The sequence below is a fragment of the Bactrocera dorsalis genome, chromosome 2 (genome assembly GCF_023373825.1).
Source record: "Bactrocera dorsalis isolate Fly_Bdor chromosome 2, ASM2337382v1, whole genome shotgun sequence".
NCBI classification, from domain to species: domain Eukaryota; kingdom Metazoa; phylum Arthropoda; class Insecta; order Diptera; family Tephritidae; genus Bactrocera; species Bactrocera dorsalis.
The window spans coordinates 29420568-29447852 of NC_064304.1; the positions used below are offsets into that span (position 1 = coordinate 29420568).

Here is a 27285-nt window from a genome sequence, read left to right on the forward strand (position 1 = left end):
ATTGTGTTCAAGTACGACACAGCGATGAGCTAGCGCGCCGAGTGCCGAGGGTGTGACTTTCGGAGGCACGTAGTCGAAATGGAAACCTTGCTTTGGCTCTTGACGCATAGCGGTATTCATAATTATGATTATGGCGGAAATTGCAATTCAAAGGACGGAAAGAAGCAAATAAAAGACATTAGAAAAAACATCAAGAACGATTTAACGAATGACATACAATGTCACACTACGAGTATTATGGTTGCTTAGCAATTCTTATACGTTTTCTACATACTTGAAGATCACACATTTATTTTTTTAGACTGCGTTAAAAAATTTCTCCAACTAATTATGCATTTAATGATGTTACGAAGAAAAAGAAGAAGTAATACAATAATGATCAATTTATCTTCAGATTATCGACATATGGGTCTAACGGCAAAGAGGAGAACTTTTATTTGAAAAGGAATATAAAAAAAAAAACATTTTTTATTTAATATAGTTGGCGTATTTGTTCGAACTGACAAAATAATTTTAATTACTAAAAATTCGTTAACTTAATCCGGGTTAAAATATTCCTCACGAACACAATTAACTAATTGACACTCAATTAGTGCATGATTTCAGACAAAAAAATACTACTTTCTTCTTCTGTATAGCGTAACGCTTAATTCAATGAATAATATAAAAAAAATATTATTGCGTGAGTGCCTACATCAAATGACTCAATTAACCACTTGTTTGAGGAAACGATACAATTTGTATACTACCCTGATTGTATTTATTTTGTGGAATCTGATAGTTGTCGGAATCAGAATTATGTTTGAATGGGGAATTTTTGTTAGTTTTTGGTGTCATGGGTCTTGCTATCAGAAGCAAAGAGAGAAATCGATTCGAAAATATTAGTTGAGCTCATATTCGAAAGGATGAAGATCCAAAAAGATTCAGTGACACCAGCGGAAATAAGTATTGTTAGTTATTGTTGTAGCTTTTAACTAGAAAATAGTCTGCATTTTCAAAAAATCAGCAAATCTCTGTTTGAACTGATCCCAGTACTTTCGATCACAGACTGCTTCCGTAGAAATACTCTCTATAATTATATAAGGAATACTTCATAATGCGATAACAATATACGATCTTCTAAGATCAAATCCAAAGACAGCAGGGTCTGAGTAACCGGAACGGAGCCAGATTTTTATCCGGCCAAGAATGGCCAACTTGACAGCATTCTTTATTTTTCATTATTATTTCAAGAATATTTTCTGCCACTACAACAACAACATCCTCTAATAACAGTGCAAGCTCAGTAAAGGTGACTCAAAAAATCGTATATTTTGCAGATATTTCATCGTTTGACAAATAAGTTTTGTATAAATCTTTTGCCGTAACTCTATAAAATGACTACATGAGTTTTTTTCAACACTTTTTCCACACCACATGCATTCTACCACGCACAAATTAAACAGCACTGCAGATAAGCATAGAAAACAAGAGATAACAGTAAGTGCAAAGTAAATAAACAACCTGGAGGTAAGGTACTCGTAAGAATGTAATAAAGTATACGTACATATATAGTATAATGTAAAATATATAACGGGTGATTTTTTTGAGGTTAGGATTTTCATGCATTAGTATTTGACAGATCACGTGGGATTTCAGACATGGTGTCAAAGAGAAAGATGCTCAGTATGCTTTGACATTTCATCATGAATAGACTTACTAACGAGCAACGCTTGCAAATCACGGTGAATGGCGATCGCTATCCGATGCTAAGGTTGACATGTGTACATGCCACACAGCTCGCGATTCTATGGCCATTTTGAGGGAAAACTTCGGACAACAATTCATCTCAAGAAATGGACCCGTAAGTTGGCCACCAAGATCATGCGATTTAACGCCTTTAGAGTACGCAGCCGCGGTCAACATGAAATTATCTTCAAAAAGTAAATGTCATGAACCAATCTAACGTTTCAAATAAACAACCTGGAGGTAAGGTACTCGTAAGAATGTAATAAAGTATGCGTACATATGTAAGTATATAGTATAATGTAAAATATATACATACATACCTACATACTTATTCATATACTTCATACACCCATTGTATTAATTGGACGATAAGGCGAACTTCTGAACATTCCAACACACGTATAACCACAAAAAAGAGACTTAATATACAAAGCAATTTCATTTTGTATGCTCTCAAGAAGAAGATAAGCAGTATCAGTAAATACATATTTAATCAGTAAATTAAATACATAGTAGTCGATACTGTGGAAGAGCTGGTGCTAACACGCTATTCAATATAAAGAGTGATCCATTTCGAGGTTCCCTACTTTTTTTTAGAGAAAAAACAGAGAAATTATCATTCGAAAGAACATTCTTTGAGATTTATTTTTTGAAGATCAGCTCTTTCAAATGTTGGCCACGGTTACGTTTTGATGACTAGTTCGAGCATTTCGAAGGGTAACTGGCGAATGACAAGTGTGATGTTTTGCCCCGAGGTTTGAATCGAAGAGGGATTGTGCGCATAGACTTTAGACTTTACACATCCCCACAGGAAAAAGTCTAACGGTGTGATATCAAACGATGGGACGGTGGTCAATCGACTGGCCCAAAGCGTGAAATTATCGGTTATCATGGCGCGACATAATTTTTGAAGAAATATGGACCGATGATTTCACCGGGTCACAAACCGCACCAAACCGTTGTTTTTTCTTAATGAAATGACAGCTCTTGAATCTCTTCAGGTTGCTCTTCGTTCAAAATGCAGTAATTTTGCTTGTTTTATTTTTATATTATTAAGCCAGAAATGGGCCTCATCGCTGAACAAAATTTGGTTCGAAAACATCAGATCTTCTTGGAACTTTTCAAGTGCCCATAAAGCAAAGCGATGTCGCTTGGGAAAGTCTTGCGGATTCAGCTACGGCTGCTATATTTTCTTCACTGCGTGCTGGACGTTGTCTATTCTATCGAATATTATCCAAAAATAAATGCTGGGTCTCACGTTGGGTGAGGGTGTTGCGAATAGTACGCTCAATAAGCTGACTATGCTGAACATAAGTTGAGCGAAGCGCGCTAAAAACATTCTTTTCATTTACATTGCTAAAATTATGAAGAAAGTCTTACAATTTTTCCTGATATTAAGGGAATTGGAGAGAGATTGTTGATTAAGGAATAAAATGCTGTCAATTAGTAAGGAAGATTGATATTGTTGCAGTTTAAATGCAAGTCCAAAGCACAGAGCCAAGAGATTGAAAAAAATTCGCTACCTTTTGACAATTACGATTGATTGAATTACATTAACAGCAAAAAAAAGGGAAATTGACTAATTACGGCTGAACTATTTGCATTGGAATATGTTTAAATGAAGCACACACAAAAATACATCGAAATTAGAAACATAATAAAATAAATATTAAAACTTATTTGTGTATTTATATTGTATATTTACTTTGGTTTGCATATTGTTGTTGCATATACACGCCTTTCTTGATTTTCGCTGATAAAGTGAAAAATATTTTTATGTACATATATGCATGTAAGGAATTATATGCATAAAAACAATATAAAAATAAAATATAGCAGATTATAGCCTCGGCATACAGCGTGAGTGTGACGGTTGTTGGAAATTACAGTTGCTGCCACCAACACCCAGCCATTTAATTAAGTTCAGGCGCATATAGAAAAAGGTATGCGTACACACACATATAAATATTTTTAAGATTATTTTTCATTTTATAGCAATCGTGTTTATTTATAAAATTCACACATAATTCTAAACACAGAAAGCTTTAAGAGCTTTTAGAGCGAGACGACCAAATGTTTTATAGCAATTCTATTAACAACAGTCACGACTACAGAAGCAGCTATCAGCGATCGCCAAACCGCTTGAGGATCGTGCGCACTGTGGTGAGTTTTTATTTTTGTTTTGTTTTGGTCTCGTGTGTAGACTTTACCAGTATTCACGAGACGTGTGTTGTTAGACACATGCGCATGAGTTCTAAGGCAACAAGCAACACTGTCATTTGGGTGTCACAAAAACACAAACAATATTTTAATCTATAACAAATATGTTTGATTATAGTTTAGCTGTATTTTTTTTAATATTTTATTATTCAAATTTCAATATTCAAATAGATCTACACACAACCGTTTTCGCTGTACACCGTTTCAATACTGCTTGGCAAGCAGGAAAACTTGGCACTGGTTTAAATAAATAAAAAAAAAACTCAAAACGAAAAGGCATAAAAATATAATTATCTACGCGCGTGCAGAAATACTCGCTTTTGTATGTAAATAGGTGTCAACTTTGTTTGCTTTTATGCATGAACTTCCTTATTAGCTAGTCTTTGGCATTTTTTAACGCTAGATAATTTGTTTAATTATTAACTTTAATGAATTTTCACAAAAAGTAACATTTACGTAAATTAAAATGCTATTTTTATTATTGAAACAATTTTTAAACATAAATTCGTGGAGTAGAAAAATGTTAAAATATATTTATTTAAAACAAAAATAATGTATGGCAAATAAATGATTGAATATGTTGAAGATGAACTATTGTCACCTTTGTATATATAGCATTTCTATACTACTTAAAGGCATCTCAAATTATGGAAGACAATAATAAATTGTATGTACATAGATAAGTAGCGTCTTGTGACGTTATTTACTTTAATTAGGGCCTGTACACGACACGACATCGAATTGAAAAGATTTTATGTTACTTCTGATGCAATTTTTTTGCCATTTTTCTGCAATATCTTTGACTATGTCCTTCTAGCTGATTGTCCTTTTTCTGATTTGTCAGTCTACGTGCTACCGTCAGTGGTCAATGGGGCAATGTAGCAAAAAATAAAATTATATTTTAATGCTGAAAGTATTTATTTTATTGTTGCCATTTCCTAATGCATACAACATAATTATCAGCAATTCGTTCATATTAGCAAATACAGTGAAAGTTAATATTTAAAAAATAGGAATTTTTCTTTTTCCATGTTAAATAATGTTTTTTGTTTTGTAAACCCCCCAAAAAACATCAACTTAGTCACTATTTTAGTTTCAAGTCATAAACTGAATAGAATCCATCTGTTCTATATATACACATATGCACATACATATGCATGTACATACATATATGTATATATATTTGTATGGATGTACCAATGGCTGTTTTTGCATCTTCTTTGATATACATTTTTTATTCGCTTTTGTTTCCGTACACTCTATACAGTTTATCGTTTCTGTTTTGTACTCAATCCGCCGCACTAACAAATGTTGACCTTGACATTTATTAGTGCTGATTCAAATTACAATTTCACAATGATAATTATTATTGAACTTCGTTTCACTTTTACGCTTTCGGAATTTAAATTCTTACTTAAAGAAAAGAGAGTGCTTAGATAAATTGCCATTGTAAAAGGAAAATAGTTTCGATTTCAATAAGAATTCATAAAAATAGCTGGGTGGGAAGAAAAATCACCAGCTGTGTGGCAATCAACCGTCGCAACTGCCAACACAACTGTCCATGCACTTATACACATATCACTATGGCGCTCACAATACACGGTTGGCGAGTTTAGCGGCATCATTAATCAAGTATTGCATAATATTTCGTAGCTTTTAATTTAATTCAATTTAGCTTGTTCTTATATTATTTTGTATGAATGTTCAGGTTGTATAAGTTCATTTATCTTTATACAATTCAAATGTGCATTAACCAGTTCTAGCAAGTAAAAAAGTTGTTTGTATGTGAATAATCACCGCATTTCTCAAATATTTACTTAGTACAGCTGTTTTTTTAAATATATTTTTCGACAAACAATTGAATTTCGTTTACGATTAAATAGGAGGAGATAATTTGAAAGCAGCTTGACCTACCCTAAGTTTAGATTATTATGCGGAAAGCAATGGCATATTTGAAAGCACCTAAAATAAAGTTAACGGAAATTTTTGAAAACATATTTACAACAATACAAAAAGTGTTTTTTTAAAAGCGAAGTTTGAGAACTTTCATTTTCTTAATGTACTAGCAATGCAGAAAATAAAAAAAATGTACCGAAGCTCAAAGCCGCTGCCGACAATGCCAGCTCCACCGTTTTCCAACTTCTTGTTATGAAAATTGTTTTTGTACTTTTTGCATATTGTCTCATTCCACGCACATTTGTTTACTAGTTTTTACTGTATTTTTTATTAGTTTTTTTCCTAGTTCACATAGATATAAAAAAATATAATGCGCAGTACCAAAATATTCACAAAAGCGAATAAAAATCATTCCTTTTCTTGTATATTTTACAATATAGAGTTTACACTATTTAAACAATATTTAATTTCATTGTTTAATAGAAAGAAACAAATAAAATTCACTTACCTTCCAAGCGTTTACTTTTGGCGGGGGTGCCGCAACGTATTTCTTAGGTTGAGGAGGAGCAGCTGGGGCACCGTTTGCTCCAGCCGCTGGAGTTTCAGCATCGCTACTTTTTGCTTCATTTCCACTGCTTGTGTTCTCGACACTAGCACTTGGCGAAGTATCTTTGCGTTCCTTCGGAGACTTTGGTGCTCCGCCAGCAGCACCCTTACGTGGGCTACCACCGCGTTGGCGTGGACGGCTAGTATACTTTTTATCTCCATCTTTATCACCAGCACCACCGCCACCTGCTCTTCCTACTCGTTTATTTTGTCCACCTTCACCACCACCGCCATTACCATTGCCATTGCCGCCACCGGATCTCTGTCCACCGCCTCCACTAGTTAGCTTTTCATTGCCATTATTTCCGTTGCCACTTTGTCGTTCACGTCCAAAAGGTTTCTCCTTACGTGGTTTTTTACGATCACGGCGGTGGTGCGAAACCACTGGTACGAAGTCAGTATTATCATCGATTTCCGAAGAATTTTCAGCCCCAGCATCCGTATTTGCAGCCCGTTTCTCACCGGTCACTGAAGGACTCGCTTCAACGACGGTATTGGATAAATTTTCAGTAGCTGCTTCAGCAGCAGCGGCCTCCTCACTCCATGACTTAATTGTCTTCAAATTGGGCTGGTTTTCTTTATTGTCGGAATCAGCAACGGCGACTTCAGCGGTTTCACTTTTGGCTATGGCACCTTTTTTGGCCTCTAAGTTTTGCAATACATTAGCGTATGAAGTAGAAGCTGCGGTAGACGTTTGACCAGAGGGAGCGACCACCGTTGGTGTGGCAGTGGTGGCGCTCGTTTTTGAAGTTTCTTCTTTAGCTGCTGACATGTTAGTTTAAGTTCGTATATCGTGTGACTCCGGAGTATCGGTAACGTCAGTTACGTTACTTACTCCAGAAAATGCTGAAACGTTGTGGAAACTCTTTGTTGCTTCCTTGCCCAATAAATATGACAAAAACGTTCAAACAAATCAATATCTAGACGTTGACACTAAAAAAGAAAGAACATTTCTTAGTTTGGAATTTAAATATGATTCTCAAATTCAACATACACTCTTATGAAGTTAAAAAATGGTAGCTAGTTCTCGAAGAATACTACCTACTAGGATCGCTTCAAAACAATCAACAATATTTGTTTAGCTGACAGAACTTATCAAGGCGACATTTTTAACACTTTAACGTCTTCAAAAAATGTCCGTTGAAGCTTTAGATGTAATTTAGATTAAGTTGAAGAAGTATACAAATATTCATTCACTACAATCGCAAATGACATCATGTCCTTTGAGACACAGTGATAAGTTTCAAACAGAAAATAAATTTTTTTTCAAGCAAAATTTTGACAACGGATCAACGACATTGAAATATTAATTACCGATAATAACAAATCAAACGTCTGATGACTTATTACAATTTTTCATCCCGAAAATAATACCAAATTTTATAAAATTTCGCGTAATATTTCAACGGATGTCAAATAGTAAGAAAATATGGTCAAAAGTGAGGTTAAGTAATTTGTACACACTGTCAAATTTCAAATGAACAGAAAGCGAAAGGAGGATAATACACTATCAATTGACATTTCCAATTTTTCTTTCAGAGTTGCATTTAGTAGTAATTTTACAGTATAACTAATGGTATATAATCTATGCTACAGGGCAACGAACTGTAATGTAAATATTATGGTAAACATATATAATTATATATTATATGTTTGAAAACGTATTCGATCTCTGTTTAGTTAGCAGATAACACGATATACCTTTCAAGTACCATAACCTAGATATATCTCATATTATGCAACATTGAAATTAAATGCATCTCTGTTTCTGTCAGCTGACCGGAACGCACAAAACATAAAACAAAAACTTACTAACTATTTTACATTAATCCACAATTTTTATTATTTTATCACATGACTTGATGCCTCTATACGATAATATATATGCTCCACTGTTAACAAATACTCACAACGTCGATTCGCTGAGATTCACACAGTTCAAAATCCGATTCACTTTAAACGCACGTTTTGTGTTTTCTTCTTAACACCTCTTTATTGCGGTCTTTGCTTTGTGTACAATTTTCTACACATACGATTCTATTCGTTCAAAACCGATATTCACACACGAAGCACAGTTTCGAACCGAACGCAAAGTACGACGAAATCTGACAATTGACGACGAAGAATAATGTTATAAGAGAGACGAAAAAAACGTAGTCTTTTTGCGTATTTGAAAAATTCTTTTTATTGAGTTTGCGTGCAAACTATTGCAAATTTCCACTTCAATTCAATTGTACAATGTCACTGTCAAGTTTATTCAGCACTTTCTTATGATTTCACAGCACTTTTGACCATAATTCAATGGTATTTCGCGAAAAATCTCGTCTCACGAGCAAACATGTGGCCGACGCCGTTGATAGAAACTTCGAAAAGAACGAGGGCATTACTGGCAATCGCCCTGATTGGGGGATAAACGGCATCGTTCTGCCCAACATGTGCAACGAATTGACAGTGTTGTTTTAATTTAATGCAGTTTTTTTGTACAATACAACAATATTCAAATTTCATGCAATTAAAAATGCAGTTATAATTAGAAATTTTTAACTGCAAATATTTCTTAATGGCGATAATGATTTTAATTTTTTTTTTGTCCTTTTATGCTTATGATAATATTGATATAACTATTGCCAATAAAATTTTAGGAATAAATATTATAATATTTTTAAAATAACTTGTTTTGAAGTTGTATATATTAAACCTTTCATCGAATTAGAGCTTATTGCATCATATATTTTATTTTCTTTATAATTTGGTGTAGCGGCAACACTATTTACATATTAATCTCTACGAAAAACAGTGCACAGCGGAATGCAATATAAACAAATATGTAAAAGTATCAGCGACTTTTGTTCTTTAATTCATAGTCATCAAAGATTATTCAAAGATAGCAAGGCGGAAATTAAGAAATATCTTATCTCGCAGCAAGTATTTTCCTTATAAGTATCTTGCAAAAGTTACAATCTATCATATTTTTGCAGTAAGTCGATAAGGAAACTTGCAGTATCAAACCTTTTCACACTTAACACATTCATCAAAGCGCTGGATATAGAATAAACAAAATACATAATCAGAATAGACGATAAATGCCGACGTCGGTACTATTCCGCTTATAAAAGTCTCAGAACAGTGCGGTGTACGTGGCAATCAGCAATTTGTTTATACAAAGTTTTGGATACATTTGAATTCACACCAAATTCACATTAGAACTTTTTTTAAAATGTGTGGTATATTCGCTTATCTCAATTACCTAACACCACGCTCAAGGCAGGAAATACTCGAATTGCTATTAAATGGTCTTAAAAGATTGGAGTATCGTGGTTATGACTCAACTGGTCTAGCAATTGACGATCCGGATGTGGGTGATGAAAGTCATAACATTATAATTGTACGCCGCACGGGAAAAGTTAAGGTTTTGGAGGATGCGGTTGCTGAAATATGCAGTACGGAGGCTTATAAGGAACCTATTACTACTCATATTGGTATAGCACACACTCGTTGGGCCACCCACGGCCCCCCCTCTGAGACTAACTCTCACCCTCAGAGTTCAGATATTGATAACAGTTTTGTTGTTGTGCATAATGGCATTATAACGAATTATAAAGACATAAAAAAACTGCTTGAGAAACGTGGCTATGTATTCGAATCGGAAACCGACACTGAAGTAATTGCGAAATTAATTCACCACTTGTGGCGGCAACATCCCACTTATTCATTCCGTGAGCTTGTCGAGCAAGCTATTCTACAACTAGAAGGTGCATTTGCTATTGCTTGTAAATCAAAACATTTTCCCGGTGAATGTGTAGCTTCACGACGTGGTACACCGCTATTGGTTGGCATTAAGTCGAAAACACGCCTGTCCATTGATCAGATTCCTATATTTTACGCAAAGAAACAGCGTGCTCATGGAAAAACACTGCCAGCTGAAGTGTCATTGCCACCGCGTTACGACGACACACCAGCCGAGTATCAACCATTAGAGGGTAAAGAAGTAGAGTACTTTTTTGCTTCGGACGCTAGTGCAATTATTGAGCACACCGATCGTGTCATATACCTTGAAGATGACGATGTAGCAGCAGTTAGAGATGGCGCATTAAGTATTCATCGCCTAAAAAAATGCTTGGATGATCCGCATGCGCGTGAAATTACAACATTAAAAATGGAAATTCAGCAAATTATGAAGGGCAATTATGATTCGTTCATGTTAAAGGAAATATTCGAGCAACCCGAATCGGTAGTTAATACAATGCGTGGGCGCATGTTCTTCGAAACACGTACTGTAGTATTGGGTGGAATAAAGGAGTTCATACCGGAGATAAAACGTTGCCGCCGTTTAATACTTATAGCTTGTGGCACATCATATCACAGTGCGATAGCTACCCGTCAACTGCTGGAAGAACTTACGGAGTTGCCAGTCGTAGTAGAACTTGCTTCGGATTTCATGGACCGTCACACTCCCATTTTCCGTGATGATGTGTGCTTCTTTATATCACAGTCTGGAGAGACAGCTGATTCGCTGATTGCTTTACGTTATTGCAAACAACGCGGTGCACTTATTGTGGGTATAACCAACACTGTGGGCAGCAGCATTTGTCGCGAGTCGCACTGTGGGGTGCACATAAATGCCGGTCCTGAAATAGGTGTTGCCTCAACCAAAGCATATACGTCGCAATTTATTTCACTAGTTATGTTTGCACTAGTTATGTCGGAAGATAGACTTTCGCTGCAACCACGACGTCTTGAAATTATACACGGTCTAGAGATACTGGCCGATCAGATCCGCAAGGTACTACAACTGAATTCTAAAGTTCAAGAGCTTGCTAAGGACTTGTATCTGCACAAGTCACTTTTAATAATGGGGCGCGGCTATAATTTTGCTACATGCCTAGAAGGCGCACTAAAAGTGAAAGAATTGACGTATATGCACAGCGAAGGTATATTAGCGGGCGAGTTAAAACATGGACCTATTGCATTAGTAGATGATGAGATGCCAGTATTGATGGTTGTCATGCGAGATCCAGTATATATGAAGTGTATGAATGCTTTGCAGCAGGTAACTGCACGCAATGGGCGACCAATCATTTTGTGCGAAGAGGGCGATGAGGATACAAAATCATTCTCATCGCGCTTTTTGGAAATTCCACGTACTGTGGACTGCTTGCAGGGTATACTCACAGTCATTCCCTTGCAACTGCTGTCCTATCACATAGCAGTGCTGCGAGGTTGCGATGTGGACTGCCCGCGAAACTTAGCCAAATCAGTAACAGTGGAGTAGTGGAGCAGTGAACTCGTGAGTGCATTAGAAAGCGTTGACCAAATTCAATCTACAATGTGTACAAACGAATATGTTTGTATTTCAGTATATGTAAAAGTTCTTATTCCTATATTCTAAAAAGCATTTTAAAGTATACTTACTATATACTTCGAATTTTTATTTTTATGATAAATGCTTAATACACGTATTGAGTCAGAGGTATTATGTATTTTATTTTATCTAAATTGTCCTAACAAAGCACACAACTTATATACACAAAATATTATGTTTATTAATCGCATCCTGTTATACACCAAAATAAACAAATAAATTAAGAAACTAAAGGAGTGTTCATTACATATTTTTATATTTTGATGTTGTAGCGAACTTCGAAATTATAGTATTCGGCCGAATAAAATGCTCTCATTGGTAAGTGACTCTATGTTCTTGAAATTGCGTGATGGAGAGTATCCTTATCGAACGAGGCTGGATCAAAGGAAGGATTAGGCTATGGGATTAGGAACTGGTGAGGTTAGTGTTATTAGTTGGATAGCGTCGTGCAGAGTAACGACTTCAAGAAAAATATTTTTAGGACGTTGAAAGAAATTAAAGCTTTTTAAACACTAATTTGGAGATAACGGTATAGCTAATACATATTTTGTTTGAATATATTATTGTAAATTTACAGCTATCAATAATATAATAAAGAAAATAATTAATAGATGGATATATATTTTGTATTACTAGTTGTTAAAATTAATTATTATAACATGGCAGCCCTTGAATACAATCCACATTCCACAAATGTCATAACATTTGCAAAAGAAATTTTCTTCAGAATCTGCCAACGTTTTCCCATTGTGTGGATAGAGCCGCTTTTTTCGTGAAACTAACGGGAAAATAGAAGAATTATTAAATAAAACTTATATAAGAGGAAGTGTTAAATGTAATTGAAGAAATATTTTGTAGCAGAAATATATTCAAGAAGTGAAAAAGTGCTGAAAATGACTGTGGCCGAGGGATTGGCATCAACATCCGCCGCAGCAAATGCTGCAGCGAGACCGCGTTGCTTTTTCGATATTTCGATTGGTGGCTTAAATGTTGGTCGCATAGTTTTTGAATTGTTTAAAGATGTTGCACCGAAAACAGTGGAGAATTTTCGAGCACTTTGTACTGGCGAAAAAGGCCTTGGTTTGGTTACAGGCAAGCAGTTACATTACAAAAATGTAATCTTCCACCGTGTTGTCAAGGATTTTATGATACAAGCTGGAGATTTTTCGGCTGGAAACGGTACGGGTGGTGAGTCGATCTACGGTGGCACTTTTGAAGGTACGTTTTTATTTCTAAACATTTTAATAAGCATTTACACCTCAAGTCCCTAGTGAAATATTTTAAAAATTGGAAGGTGGAGATTGAAAAATTGTTTGCACACAAACTAAGAACAAAGAAATCATAACAAATAATTGGTTTTACTCATCCAATTACATTAGTGACTTTTTCTTGCTAAAATGCTTTTCGTAGCTAAATTGATAGCATTGTAATAATAAAGAATTATATGGTTTTTTAAGGATTTTTAAAATAAACTAATGTTCATTTTTTTTTTTTATTATTTATTTATGAAATTTAACCTAAAATAGAACGCTGACGATTCATTTATAATTTAATTAGTTGAAAATTTGTGTAGAATATAATTTTTCTGAACCTGCTGGAATACACTAACAATTAATTGAATAGATAAAATGTTAAAACAGTCGAATCCAAATTTTGTAGGTTCCTTAATTTAGTTTGCGAATTTTTCTTATTCTTTTTATTTCCGAAATTATAATAAATAAAAATTGTTATAAAGTAATTGTATACATATTTTTCCCAACTAATTGTCTTATTTGTTTCCCGATATCTTCAGATGAAAGTTTCGATTTCAAACACGATCGTCCCTTTTTGCTCTCAATGGCAAATCGTGGAAAAAACACTAATGGATCGCAGTTTTTCATGTAAGTTTAATGCAGAAGCAGAATTAATTGTGTGAATCTATGAAACAAGTAGAATTTTAGTATTCATATCTAACGTCTCTTTTCAGCATCACATTAAATCGAAATGTTTTGTTTACAGATATATTTATATTGATTTATTGTTGTTATTATTATCATTGATTTGTCATCATCTAGCTAGCCACTAATCCTAGGTCGTCACAAAGTAGAGTGTATTAGAATCGATCTGGTCGATAAAGCTAACATGCGCAGTATTGATGATAAATTTAGTGAACAGCTGACGGCGCCTACACATTGGTATCGCAATCGTCACATTGGACGTTGCCCTAGCTTGCGGTTGCTAGTTATTATGGCATCCGTGCCGCACCAGCTGGACTTATTTTATTATATTTGTTTGGGTCTCGACAACTGCCCTGCTACCCTACTCCACTACTGTGCATGCTGCTTTCTGTCTGGGGAGTGAGTGCAGTAGTAGGAAGCGAGACGACAGCAGGATTTTCACGCTACGTCCTACGTAGAAAAATTCAATTGCTTTGTTGCACCAAATCAAAACCAAATGAAATCGAACTCAATGTGTACACTGTGTAAAGCATATTTTTCTTCTTCTGTTTTTCATTGTAGTACTACACAACCCGCGCCTCACTTGGACAAGTAAGTTTATTTAACTGTTACATTTAGCGTTTATTTTTTCAATAAAATCTTTATTTTATTTTTTAGCGTCCACGTGGTATTCGGCCAAGTAATATCGGGTCAAGATTTAGTACGCCAGTTGGAGGAATTGCCAGTCGATAAAAATTCACGTCCATTGCAGGATGTTACCATATCAAGTTGTGGTGAACTCGTACGTCAGGTCAAAGGTGTGTTAACTAACAATAATTTAAGAAGTAAGATATAAATAATTATGCAAAATTACAGTTAAGAAAGATAAAAAGAAAAAGAAGCGTGCCGCATCTTCCGCTGAAGAGGACTCAGATGCCACATCAGAAACTGAGAAGCGCACCAAACGTAAGGAGAAAAAAAAGAAAAAAGATCGCAAACGTGAAAAATCATATGAGCGGTTAGTAATTAAAATTAAATTAGAATAACTAAGATAAATAAATTCTTAAATATTCCAAGATCTGATACGGAGCAGAGTCAAGAAGACGAGCGAGAAAATGAAGAAGCTGTTGAGGGTGAATTGCATCCGCTGGTGACTGTCACCAAGATTGATCCCAACGAAATACCGGAGGTATGATCCATTTAATTGTGCAAAGCAGTTGGCTCAATCTTTTAACGACATGTCTTGAAATGACATTTAAAAAAATAAAACCAATCTATTTGTGATAGGTCTCCAATAAATTTTTGCTACGTGGTGACCGTTTGGATCGTTCTCAAGAGCGCGAACAAAAACGCGAATTGCGGAACGAACGATCTAGTGAGAACCGGCCGGCATTTGGTTGGTCCAAAAAGCGTGTACCAGTCTCGCGCAGTGGACGTATTATCAAAGGACGTGGAGTGTTCGTAAGTTGAAATTTAATGACTGCCCTAAATATGTGTAATAGAAACTGTACTAAATCATTGCATCAATTTAGCGTTTTCGAACACCGTCTCGCAGTCGTTCTCGCAGCACAACGCCTCCACATTGGAAACGTGCGCAGAATCGCACAATTAAACTGTCTGATTTGGAGCGGCTCGAAGAAGAAAAGAAATTACGAGATGAGGAGATTAAAAGACGTGAGATCGAGCGCAAAAAGCGACACGAAGAAATGAGGAGGGATCCCAAGAAGTCCTTCTTCGAGTTGTCGCATGCTAGCTCCTACGGTGGTAGATATAGTGAATCGCCTGATCGCAAGAATCGTGGCAAAGACAATTTAAACAATGCCCGCAAGGACCGACCAGATGAACGACGTGTCGAGAAAGATAGACCACGTGAAAGAGAAAGAGAAAAGGAGAATGAAAAAGAAAAGGATAAGGTAAAAGAACGTCGCTCTGAGAATAACTCGGAGTTGAAGTCTTTACCGAAACGCAAGAAATCTATGGACATGAATGCACTGGATTATGAGCATCAACCGGACAGTGAAAATGAAGAAGGTTCGGCCGAGAAGGAAACTCCAAAAAAGCAAGATTCACATAAAAAAATTGAAGGAAATACAACTGAAAAAGATCGCCACAAGGAAAAGGATACTGACCACGACAAAAATCGAGCTAAAGAAAAAGAAAGAGGTAGAGAGAAGGCGGCAGAAAATGATAAAGAGCGTAGGAGAGAAAGGAAGGACAGCGCAGTTAAAAAGGATGACACTAAAGAAGTAAAGTCTAACACTGAGAAAGAACACAAAGAGAAAAATAAAAATGACGAAAAAGAGAAAGCAAAAGACAAGGATCGTGATGTGGACAAAGAAAAAGACAATTCTCGTCGCAATCGCAATCGATCTAAGAGCGGATCGCGCTCAAAGCAACGTTCCCGTTCACGCTCGCTTCCTTCACGCTCACGTTCTCGCTCGTTTCGCCGTCGTTCCCCCATAAGAGATCGCCGCGACCGATTTCCCAACCGTAGAGGTGGTTTTCGTTCACCGCTTCGGCGAGATTTTCGTGGAAGGCGTGGTGGCAATCCATTCATGGACCGTCGCCGTCGCTCTGTCGAACGTTACCGCAATCGTTTACCACTCTCACCGATACGTACACGTCGACCAACACCGCCACGTGATCGACGTTCTCGTGATCGTTCTATATCACGAAGCCGATCTCCACATTCACGATCTCGATCACCACGTCGCGATCGCATACGTAAACGTTCGGTTGATTCACGAGATCGCAGTCGTAATAATCGCACCCGTTCAAAGTCCCGTGAACGGCGTGTTAATTCAAGGTCCAAAGAGCAGGCGGGTTCACGAAATCCGAAATCACGTTCACCAAACCGTGAAGCGCGCAACAAACGTTCGGGTACTCGTTCGCCAAGGCGTTCCAAATCGGCAGATTATCGCCGCAAATCGCATGATCGACGGTCCGACACAAGAAAAGAGAGTACAGGAGAGGCCAACGTAAATTTTGCTGAAGGGAGTGCTGATAAAATGCGCGAAAAGATGTTAAAACGTGCAGAGGCCGCCCAAATGCTGAAGGATCATATGCGTAAAGAAATCGCGAGGGAGGAAGAAAAACGTGCTGAAAAACAACGACTGGATGACTTAGAGAAGGAAAAAACTGCTCGTGAGCTAGAAGAATTAGAACGCCTCAAACTAGAGACGCTGCAAAAGCTGGAAGAACATGAAAATCTGAAAAAGTTAACAGTTATAGCAGCGGTAGCCGAGGCCATCAGTTCAAAGGATCGCGGCAAGGATGAGAAATCAAAGGAAAAGAAAAAGAAGCGTAAGAAGTCGAAGAAACACACTCGGACTTCGGGCACTGACTCAAATTGAGAATTATTAGTTCAATACACTAAAATACGTATAATCAAAGGAGACTTACTCAATTACTTGAATATGTTTTTATTCTGAAATATTACATACATATTTATACGCATAAATATATACCAATTGGAAAGGAGTTGTACACGAGTACGTATAAATCGCCATTCGCAAACACACTCATAAATACAAGGCATGAAACAATGTAAATTAAAATTAACTCTTACTTTCGTTTTTGAATGTTTACTATAAATGAAAATTAAATAAAAGATCTGAAAAATAATGTGATTTAAGTGTGTATTGTTGGTGTTGCATTAGTTTATTACTTTCATTGTGGAGAGTTTGTGTTTGATTGGTTTAGAGGTTCAATAAGTTTATAAGTTTTGTGTGGTTTCTTCTGTTACAATAACTACAACAAAAGCAATAAGAGTCGAATCTACATAACTGAAACCGTGTTTATATCCGGACAAAAACTGTTCACACGGCAGCATTGCTCACTAAAATAATTTTCTGCCAATACAACAACTCGGATATAATTACATAATCTCGAGACCATTAAAGGTTTATATCCACTTGTGAATTTCAACGAATCGATTTCTTATTTGCATATGTACATTAGAGTAGGTCGATTTTCAGAGAGCAAAAAACGAAAAAATCGCGTATGCGCAGGTTTCACAGTCTCTGAATAAAATTCTTTGAAATACATAGCGGGAGCGATGAACTCGGAATTTTCACATTACCTTAGATAATATTGGTCAGGTAGTGATGTACGGATTTTGATAAAAATTTCGATTTTTTAAGCCGCTCTGACTTTCGACCATTACCTGTATTGATCTGTAGTAATAATAATTTTATTTTTGTTTTTGAAATTAAAGATAAATTAATTAAAAATTAATCACCAATTATTGAAATATGTATAGAACATTACTGCTGATTTGTACACTGAGTGTTGATGTAAATTTTTTTAATTTAAATTTCATAAATAAACGCGTTTATCTGGCATGAAAGTAGAAATTTCGAAATCGAAAAATCAAATGCCAACTTTTTTTGTCTACTTGTGATGGACTTTACTCTCATTGGACTATTATTATTAGCTTCCACACTAGTTCGCGTAAATTGAAACTTCAGATGATGTGTAGTTGTTACGTAGAGTTGTTTGCCCCAACAACTTAAATCCTCATTACATAACCTATGAGTATTATTCTAAGGTCGTCAGAAAGTTTCGTTTGAAACTCTTGGGGCTTAGTTCGTTTATTTTTTTCGTTTTCTAATAAAGGTAAACAGAAAACTAATTCACAAGCCGCATTTATTCTAATTGGAAATCATTGATAATGAGAAAACATGCTTTTCGAAAAGGAAAACGCGACATTTTGACAAAGGTTTACTCGCAAATCCGACTTCGCGCTTTGAAAATGTGAAGCGAAATGTGAAATAATCTCAAACAAGTTTGACGGAAGTAATAACAATAAAGGATGACACCAACACAGGTTTGCATTTTCATTACATAAGATGCGCACTAAATATTTGACTGTTGTCTACACTTTTTGGATTCAGAATTTATTTATTTTATTTTATTTTAGTTCGGCTATATTAAACTGATTTTTATAATAATTTTAAAGATAATAATTTGGCTTATTTATTGAGTGGGCTTTTAAAGACAGTAGTGAGCTTTTAATAAATTAAAAATTTTTTGACTCTTCACAAGGGGATGTCCACCTAACAAATATGTTGAGTTCTACATAAAATTATTCTCAGTTGAATTAAAAACTCTTATTAAAACTGAATTATTTTTTTTTTTAACAAAAAACTAAAAAAACTGAATTTTCCCAGTGCTTTTAGTGCTTATCGCCCATGCTTTAGCCACTATATAATCTCGCGTTCATTCATACTTTGCAATGACATAATACACATTTTTATCACGGCATTTGCTTTGACTTTAAATTTCCATCGAAACTTTGTGCTCTCCAGATATTTTAATATACCTGTGTGTTTGTATCCGCTCACACTTTAAAGCTGCTATAGCTTTTAGCTCTCAATTGAGTTGCGCACGGGAGATACACACACACTCTTGCACAAGCATACATCTGGTAAACGCTATGTGGAGCTGCCGGCAATGTAAACAGCCACTTGCTATGCGTTGCAGCGTTAGTGGCGCCCCACCGTTGTCTCTTGCTTTTGGTTTATAGCTTTTCGCTCCTTTTTTATCACGCAATACTCTAACGCTGCCAATACATTTATACGCAAGAGGCAAGTGTGTATTTGAACTTGTGTATTGCTGAGCACACGAAATTGAATTATGTGCGGCGTTGAGAGCACAAAGTCGTGGATAAGGCAATAATAAATGTAGTGTGCATGTTCGGGGTAAGGGAAAATGGCAAGGTAATAATGGTTTATACAGTGGGATGGAATGTTATTTCGCTATAGTTAAGACGTTGTTTGTATTCGATATAATATCTGAAATTGAAACTCGGTATTTTGAAGTAAAGTCAGAACCGGAAATCAAACCGTGGTTTCTGTTGAGCCACCGCGAACCAGACGCCACCAACACCCCGCAATTTGTTTGCTGTGACCATTTTACGTATTGTTCTTAAAAAAATGTTTCAAAAACTACCAAAATTAATAAAATTAAAAAAAAAAACGGTAACCATAAACTGTACACAATTTTCTTGACAAATTTTATGAAATCTTATCCGTTTATAAGAGATTTGAAAGAAATAATACCAAAATAGTATCCGCGTCCAGTCGTAGGAATCTACTCATGTCCGTCTTATTTTGTATGAAAAGATTAGTGAAAACATTGCATTCAGGAAATTGATCCAGTAAAGGGAAATGTCTGGCTATGAGGACTGTCCATAATGGGAAATTTCAGAGTAGTCGATTTCTTAAGCTACTTTGGAGTACATTATTTTACAAAAAACGCCATTTTGTTAGAAATTAATCTTTACCATTGCCTGCATTTTACAAGGCCCCATCATTTAATTTTATATGCTTATCTAAGAGCAAGAAAGCGTCCCGTTATAAAGTTAATTTTACATTTTTTTAATAAACTATAAAGAACTAGATATTATAGACCAATTTGTAACGAATAGTTTCTAGTAAAACTTGGTATTTTTAAAAATGAAAAAGAAAACACTTATTTCCTACTTTTAATATGTACCCGCACATTATTTTTCATTATGAGTAAATATGTATGTACATATATTTAAATATAACATATGTATGTACATACATATATACACATTTACCATCACTTCAACCCACTGTACGCAATGCGTACATATTTGATGAAGCGGCTTTTCGCCAGCTCCACTAATAAAAACAAATACACATATCAACAATCCTGTCAAACACAAGCTTGTGTCATGCGCCTCCCGGCTCCGCCACCCAATTGTTGCAGCAACAGCAGCGTCAGCGGCAAGAGCAGCGAGAGCAATTGCATGCTCACCACCATATGCAGAGCGCACCAAGCGAGTGCTTCAAATTTGTCTGTAAAGTTTTATGCTTCCGTCAGCTTTTACCACATTCAGTTCTACAAACGCTCAGAACGTGTTCGGATGTAACAACGATTTAGCGGAAGGTTAGCGACAACTCGGTAATATCATAACGAGTGTGTGCGGTGGCAAAGCCAACCGGCCGGTGAAATGTTTTAACGAAATTATTATTATTAATCAATTGGTGTTTTCGGTGTAAACAAAAGAGTGTGTTGTTATTCAAACGGTGTGTTAATGAAGTGAAAGAAGTTGTGAGTTTCAAAAAGAATGCAGAAAATGCCAGCATTTACCGGCTTAACAGAAGCCACATTAGTTGACGCAACGGCAAACAATGGCAATACAAAAGTAATTTCGCGTCTTTGAAGTGAGTTTCCAATAAGAAAATCGGTGCGCATACACTTCTTGTGCAATAGTAAGTTGAACATGACGAAATTTATGCGAATTATCAAAGATTTCTAGGGCATCTAATTTTGTGGTAGGCCTAAATTATGTAGAGAAAATGCAAAAATACATACATACATATATAAGTACATGTGTGTGTGTACGAGTAGAAACGGAAAGTAAATTACGAATACAATATTCGTCAAAGCGTCGCTGTCGCTATACAAGCAGCGCTGCAACGACTTCGCCGCAGTTGGCTTCACTTTTCAATTTATTGTATTTGCGCTGCAAAATCGCTTTAACAGTGAACATAACAACAAAACAACGGGGAAAAGCATGCAAAAAAGCATTGTAGGGAAAGTATGAAATGCAAAAGTAGAAACTAATGCCGCGAAAAGCAAGAGAAAGGAATGTGTACACAAACATATGTACGCGCATGTGTGCGAATGTTTGTAGTTGCAACTTTAGTGAAGCGGAAATAAAGAAAATAATAACGTAGAAGGCAGCGGCACAGCTGAAAAGCCGGTATTAACGTGTTTACGTCGCATAGTGCCGAACGGTGTTGAGTGGGTGGGTGGCGCGTTTGTAAGTCATTGATTGATATGCATGCACAAACATGCATGTATTTGCATACTACGTATGTATGTATACAATATAATTTATTATTTACACATTTAGTTATTTAAAAATGCATAGAAATAGGCGTGGTCGCATTATAGAAGACAACTTGACAATTCTTAAGTTGCTGTATATTCTAACTTTGCAGGGTGTTTCGTTGCCAAGTTTAATTCAATAAACGTAAAGCGTAAAAGCATCCATCAAAATATGACATAATTTTGACAGCTTTAGCAAAAATAACAAAGTAACCTTGAATAATGCCGAAAATAAAATGAAGACAACCACACATACATACATACCGACGAAAGCAATGCGAAAAGTCGGCGAAAAAATCAGCTTATGTCCAAACACAGAAACGGTAAGGCTTGAGAGCAGCCTCTTTGCCGGCAACGTCGCTGCCGGCAGCGCAGTGGCAGCCAATTGACAGCGCTGCTTGCCAAAAAGGATGTGCGTGCTCAAAAGTAAAACGCAATAACAGTGAATCGCTCAAGCAACACGGTTAAAAAGTAGAGGAAATGCCAAACGTTAACTGCACAAAGGCACGAAGTCGAAGCACCGTATGTAAATAAATTGGCGATTGAAAATATGTATGCGTATGAAATGAAAATACAAAGCAAAATGAAAAAAAGAAGAAAATAAATTAAATCAAAACAAAATCAAAATAAATGGTGCGGAGGAGTTGCGTGTGTCACAAATGCGAATTTAGCATTTTGAGTAAGTGCTTCGAAGCGTCGACAAAACGGGATGTATTGGAAAAGTAAATGCCCAAATATATATGTACATATGTATGTACATAGAAGTATATGTACTTTACTGTATGTATGCATGTAAATGAATACCTGCCAATTGCTGAGTAATTATTCATTGCTTGCAATAAAGCCGACAATTGAGTAACAAATCGAATTTTTTGGTGTACAAAATCTTTAAGTCGCGTTTACGTAGCAAAATCTTATATACATACATATAATATATTGTATATGTATGTATATCTTATATTGTATATACAGACATACATATGTATGATATAGTATATAGAGATGTACATACATAAATCTACTCTGCGCCTCCCTGAAACGGTTGGTAGTCAGAAAGCTCCTCAAACCACAAGCCACTTTCAAATTTCAGCAAGGAGTGCCTTTAACACGATTTGGAGTGAAATTTTCGGTAGAATTGGTGTAGTGAGTTTGCAAACGTCACCGATACAGTCATCGCTTTGTTACATCAAAGTTATTCCTACAAACATGCATATAAATACTCATATCGTTATACAATATTACTAATTCAGGAGAGTTGTAGGAATGAGGGAACAAAATACCAATACAACAAGTAAGTATCACATAGTAACTGCGGATTGAAAATCAAACTAAATTTGGTGAAAGTAAAGGAAAAGCAATAAAAAATAGCGTTGAAACATTATGATGAAATTTTGATTGAGTGGCAATAACTCTTTAGACCGACTGCCTGAATTTGATTCGCTATTAAATCATGGATTTTTACGAATTTTGTTTCATTATTCATTGTCCAGCTTATTTGGGACGTGTGGTGTGACTTGATGATATCATGCAAATAAATCTCGTATTATCGGCAAATCCAACGAAAAATTTTTTATTAAAGATATGTAACAAAAAGCAAATTTTGTGTGGATGTGATAGGAACGGTTCAGATACTTTTTCCGTCTTCCAATATTATGATAATTGATTACTCTAAGAAAAGCCGAACGAATGAAAACATAAAAATAACTTAAAATAAAGTACTAGATGGTAGCTGTCACTATCAAAATAATACATTGGATAAATTGTTTATGAAAACTTGCATTCTGCGGTGTAACAAATCAATGAAAAATTTGAAAACAGCTTGAATCAATCTTCGAACTTTTTATTGTCCACCGTAATCTTTAGTTTTCGCCTTTGGACAGAGGCCGTTATTTTTCCATTCAGCCTTTCTAATGCAAAGCTGGCCTCTATATTTAAAAATAAATTGCTAAAAGAGAAACTTACAAGTTTTAGAACACATTCGAACAGAATTCTGATTAGAAGTCTACCTGGAGTTCAAAGACAGCCTATCGCGAAACGACTATAGTACTTGTACAAAATAAATTAAATTTTTGCTTCGCCAGCTCTGTGAATCCTCAACTTAACTGAGAATCACATGGCAAGTGCCAAAAGGAAAAAAATAATATTAAAAATTAGTTTTTCAACGGACTCTAATTTATCAAATGGTGTTGACAACTAGAGTTTTATACCACAGAGCCATATTCCAATATTGGCTAACCAAAGATGTAATAAGAGTTAATGGGTCAAATAAGACACAGAAGTATGGTACAGGGGCAGTTACTTGTATTCATATACATATTACTAGATGAAAAGTGAAAAAGGAAACCTTGATAAACTTAGGAAAGATTGGCGAAATTTCTAAATAAGAAAGCAATAATGAACCAACGCAAAATAAAAAGAAAGAAAATATAAAACAAAGTTTTATATTAAAAATATTCGCAAATCAAGAATTATTTGCGGCGACACAAGCTTGGATGCAACAAAACCAACAATAATGAAATAAACAAATATGAAATGCCGGCGCAACAGCCAAAGCGGAAACCGCCACAAAATAGTGACAACAAAGGTAGAAGTAAACAACAAAATATGTACAAAATTACATATGTTTGTATGTATGTATCTATGATGGAGAGTATGTATAAAAAGCAAGTAGCTGCGAAAGACGTTAGAGATACTACACATGTACACCAAAAGCACCAACCGAAATAGCAACGAACGAGCGCCGCAATGCATACAAATTCCAAAAGCAACAACAACACAAACAAATACAAAACAAAAACTGAGAAAGAAGAAGCGTTCAAAAACTGAACAGAGTTTAAGAAATTTCGAAGAGCGCCAAAGCAACAATGGCAAAATATAAGTAACAGCAACAAAAAATACACTGGTCAACAAAAAAATGTATAGTTTTTTCTTGCATGCTCCAGCGTGCGCTCCAGCGCGCGCTCGTTTATTTATTTATTTTGCATAAATTTCAATTTGTCTTTTTTGCAAATTATTTTCACAGTTTTTTTTACCTATAATTATTTTTTGCTTGTGTTTACTTTTTGTTGTGCTGGCTTATTTTTTATTTCTGATGCTTTTTGGTATGCGAAACTAAAAAGCTCACAAAAGCAGTGAGCAAAGAACGAAAACCGATGAAGCAGCAGTGGCAACAATCAACAGCGGCGGAGCTGAGTGCAACCGACGCACATGACAGCGCAAAAAATAATAGAACAAAAAAAAACACGAAAATTATATGCAAGCAAATTTCAGAAGAATTAAATGTGAAGAAAAATAAAACACAAACCGTAGAAGATATATGTATGTGTAGAGGAGAGTAGTTGGAAAAAATAACTGTCGAAACCTTGGTACACCACAAGTCCAAACGACGTACAGAATGCTGAAAGCAAAATGAAATTGCCAAAAAAAGCGTAAAACTCATGAACTCACACACGCAGAACGCGCCAAGTTTTGCTGAGCTTGTGTATCCTGGCATTCGATGAGCGCCGAACGCCGCCGTACGCAGGCGAAACTGCACCGCTCAGTTAAATGTACATACATACATACATATGTAGATATGTACATACTATATAGATGAAGAGTATGTACAAAAATATATAAGCTTATATAAATGGCAGATAAAACACTGAAATATTTCAGGCAAAATATTGGAATCATTAAAAAACGAAAATAACTTAAAAGGCAGCAGTTGAAGCAGTGAACGCGCGTAGCTGGCAAAAAGGAAGTAAGACACTACGTTTTGCGGAGACCAACAGGAGCATACAACAGAGTAGTGTTGATTCAGACAAACCTTGCGATAATTGATGAGTGTTCGCTACATACCTTTACATAAGTAGCTACCAAAAGGTATATAAACAAATATGCTACGTAGACATACATATAGCATGTAGTATGTACAGCTACGATCACAAATTAAGCACAAATTAAGTGTGAATGCTTACAATTAGCAAATAAATAATTTTCAAGTTTTTAACTGTTATTTTGACAGATTTGTCCACCCGTGATCGAGTCAACTTCATTCATAAACTTCGTCCAAGTTGGAAGTGTCGCTTACCCTGAGACCTTTTTAGTATTACTTCGTTCTATTGCATCTTTAATTTGACACACTCCGTGCGTCTGCAACCAACTATCACTTTCTTCTATGAAAAATAGCAAATCTTCGATGAAGTCTTTCGCAGTGAGCATTTTTATACCCTAAACAGGTTATATTAGGGTTGTCACGAAGAGAACTAGAAGGAAACGTCTGAGATCCTAAAGACTTGTATATAAATGTTCAACAAGACAAAGAGTCGATTTAGCTATGGTTAGCTATGGTTGCCTGAAATCTCCTTCGGTATCGAACGGCTCGGAGAGGTCCATCCTAATCCTGACGGAGCTTTTGGTAATGCTCAACGTCAGTTTACACATTACTTGTATTAGTTTTGAGGGGAAACGAAATTCAGACATAGCGGCATAAAGGCAGCTCCATTTCGTGCTGTCAAAAACAGCTTTGAAAACAACGAAGAGAGTTGCTGGCGCAGATTGTGGGCTTTCCCGTTAGTGTTTAGAATAGCCCGGCCGGTTATCCGTCGGCCCCCGCCGCTTTGTTGTTCTTTAGACGGGTAATTGCTGTTCGAACTTCTTCATGGTCGGGCAATGAAACGTCCACTCCATCGTCATCGATTGGTGAGTCTGGTTTATCATGTACTGGTGTTATGCTTTCACTGCCATTCAGCAGTTTAAAGAAGTGTTCCCTCCATAATTTAAGTATGCTCTGAGTATCAGTCACTAGATCATTTTTGGTGATTCTACAAGAGTATGCTCCGGCCTTGAAACCTTCTGTAAGCCGCCGCATCATTTTGTAGAATTTTCGAGCATTATCCCTGTCGGCCAGCTTGTCAAGCTCTTCGTACTCACGCATTTCGGCCTCTCTTTTTTTGCCTGCAAATGCGTCTCATTTCCCTCTTCAACTCCCGGTATCTTTCCCATCCCGCACGCGTTGTGGTCTATTGCAACGTTCTAGGTAAGCACAACGAGGATAAAAGACATCATAAAAATAGAGTACTACTTGTATAAATGTGTTTTGAATCGTAATACCACCTGTCCATTCCGTTCTTTTAAAAAAATCTTTGTTATTCCGCATAACTGTTGTTAAACTTTGAATTTTTCCAAACACCTTAAACTTAAGTTCCAAATCTAAGTACCAAAAGGACATGCCGACATTAAGTCATCCTTTAAAATCTTCTTTTCGTAGGCCAAAGCTCATTTCTCTCGGGCAAAGTGAAACTTTATAATATATGCAAATATGCTTTAGATTAAGGAAAATAGCTTGACAACACATGAGTTGTCTTTCTTTTTCTTTTATTAAATTAAGGGTTCATCAAATTTCACTCGCTCAACTCTGACACTAATGTGCAGCTAGAGTGTATTGAAGATGATGGCTAATATTTATGTTGTCATAAATCTCCAACTTTCACCTATGTACATATGGACATACATATACCATATGTAATTGTGTACGATTGAGTGATTATTTATGTGGCTGAAGGTGAATAAAGGAAGCATTTTATTTGCGCTCACATTTCACTGACAGGCACAAACCTACATACATATACATATGTTTACGGATTCATTTGTGTAATATGTCAGCTTGTGTATGCATGTAGGTGTATTTGAGTGGTAACTTTTCTTGCA

At 35.9% G+C, this 27285-nt stretch overlaps 4 protein-coding genes across 9 annotated transcripts in view; 3 read left to right on the top strand and 1 right to left on the bottom strand.

Moving 5' to 3' along the window:
• Positions 1–8826, bottom strand: part of LOC105231919 (la-related protein 1) — a 51539-nt gene extending 42713 nt beyond the window's left edge. Inside the window, exons 1-2 of one of the 3 annotated variants that reach the window (XM_049448244.1) lie at positions 8361–8826; positions 6353–7383 (exon numbers count right to left, since the gene is read on the bottom strand). In XM_049448244.1, the coding sequence (XP_049304201.1) occupies positions 6353–7222 (870 nt within the window). In that variant the 5' untranslated portion in view covers positions 7223–7383; positions 8361–8826. Of the gene's footprint in view, positions 1–3433; positions 3461–6352; positions 7384–7444; positions 7887–8360 lie in introns of those variants that run through there. The other 2 variants (XM_029552616.2, XM_049448246.1) reach the window with 2 other exon arrangements.
• A 394-nt stretch (positions 8827–9220) lies between these two features.
• Positions 9221–12045, top strand: LOC105231918 (glutamine--fructose-6-phosphate aminotransferase [isomerizing] 2). The gene is made up of 2 exons (XM_049448247.1): positions 9221–9375; positions 9433–12045. The coding sequence occupies exon 2, from the start codon at positions 9668–9670 to the stop codon at positions 11720–11722; it is 2055 nt and encodes a 684-aa protein (XP_049304204.1). The 5' UTR covers positions 9221–9375; positions 9433–9667; the 3' UTR covers positions 11723–12045.
• A 478-nt stretch (positions 12046–12523) lies between these two features.
• Positions 12524–17357, top strand: LOC105231917 (peptidyl-prolyl cis-trans isomerase G). The gene is made up of 8 exons (XM_011213441.4): positions 12524–13030; positions 13605–13692; positions 14311–14340; positions 14407–14546; positions 14605–14746; positions 14806–14917; positions 15016–15189; positions 15261–17357. Exons 1-8 carry the CDS (start codon positions 12706–12708, stop codon positions 17079–17081), a joined length of 2832 nt encoding a protein of 943 aa, XP_011211743.2. The 5' UTR covers positions 12524–12705; the 3' UTR covers positions 17082–17357.
• A 3230-nt stretch (positions 17358–20587) lies between these two features.
• LOC105231950 (protogenin) overlaps positions 20588–27285 on the top strand; it is a 164476-nt gene continuing 157778 nt past the window's right edge. For 2 of the 4 annotated variants that reach the window (XM_011213476.4, XM_049447222.1), the window contains exon 1: positions 20588–20972. The gene's annotated coding sequence lies outside the window, so the exon portion shown is untranslated. The remainder of the gene's footprint in view (positions 20973–27285) is intronic. The other 2 variants (XM_019992335.3, XM_049447224.1) reach the window with 1 other exon arrangement.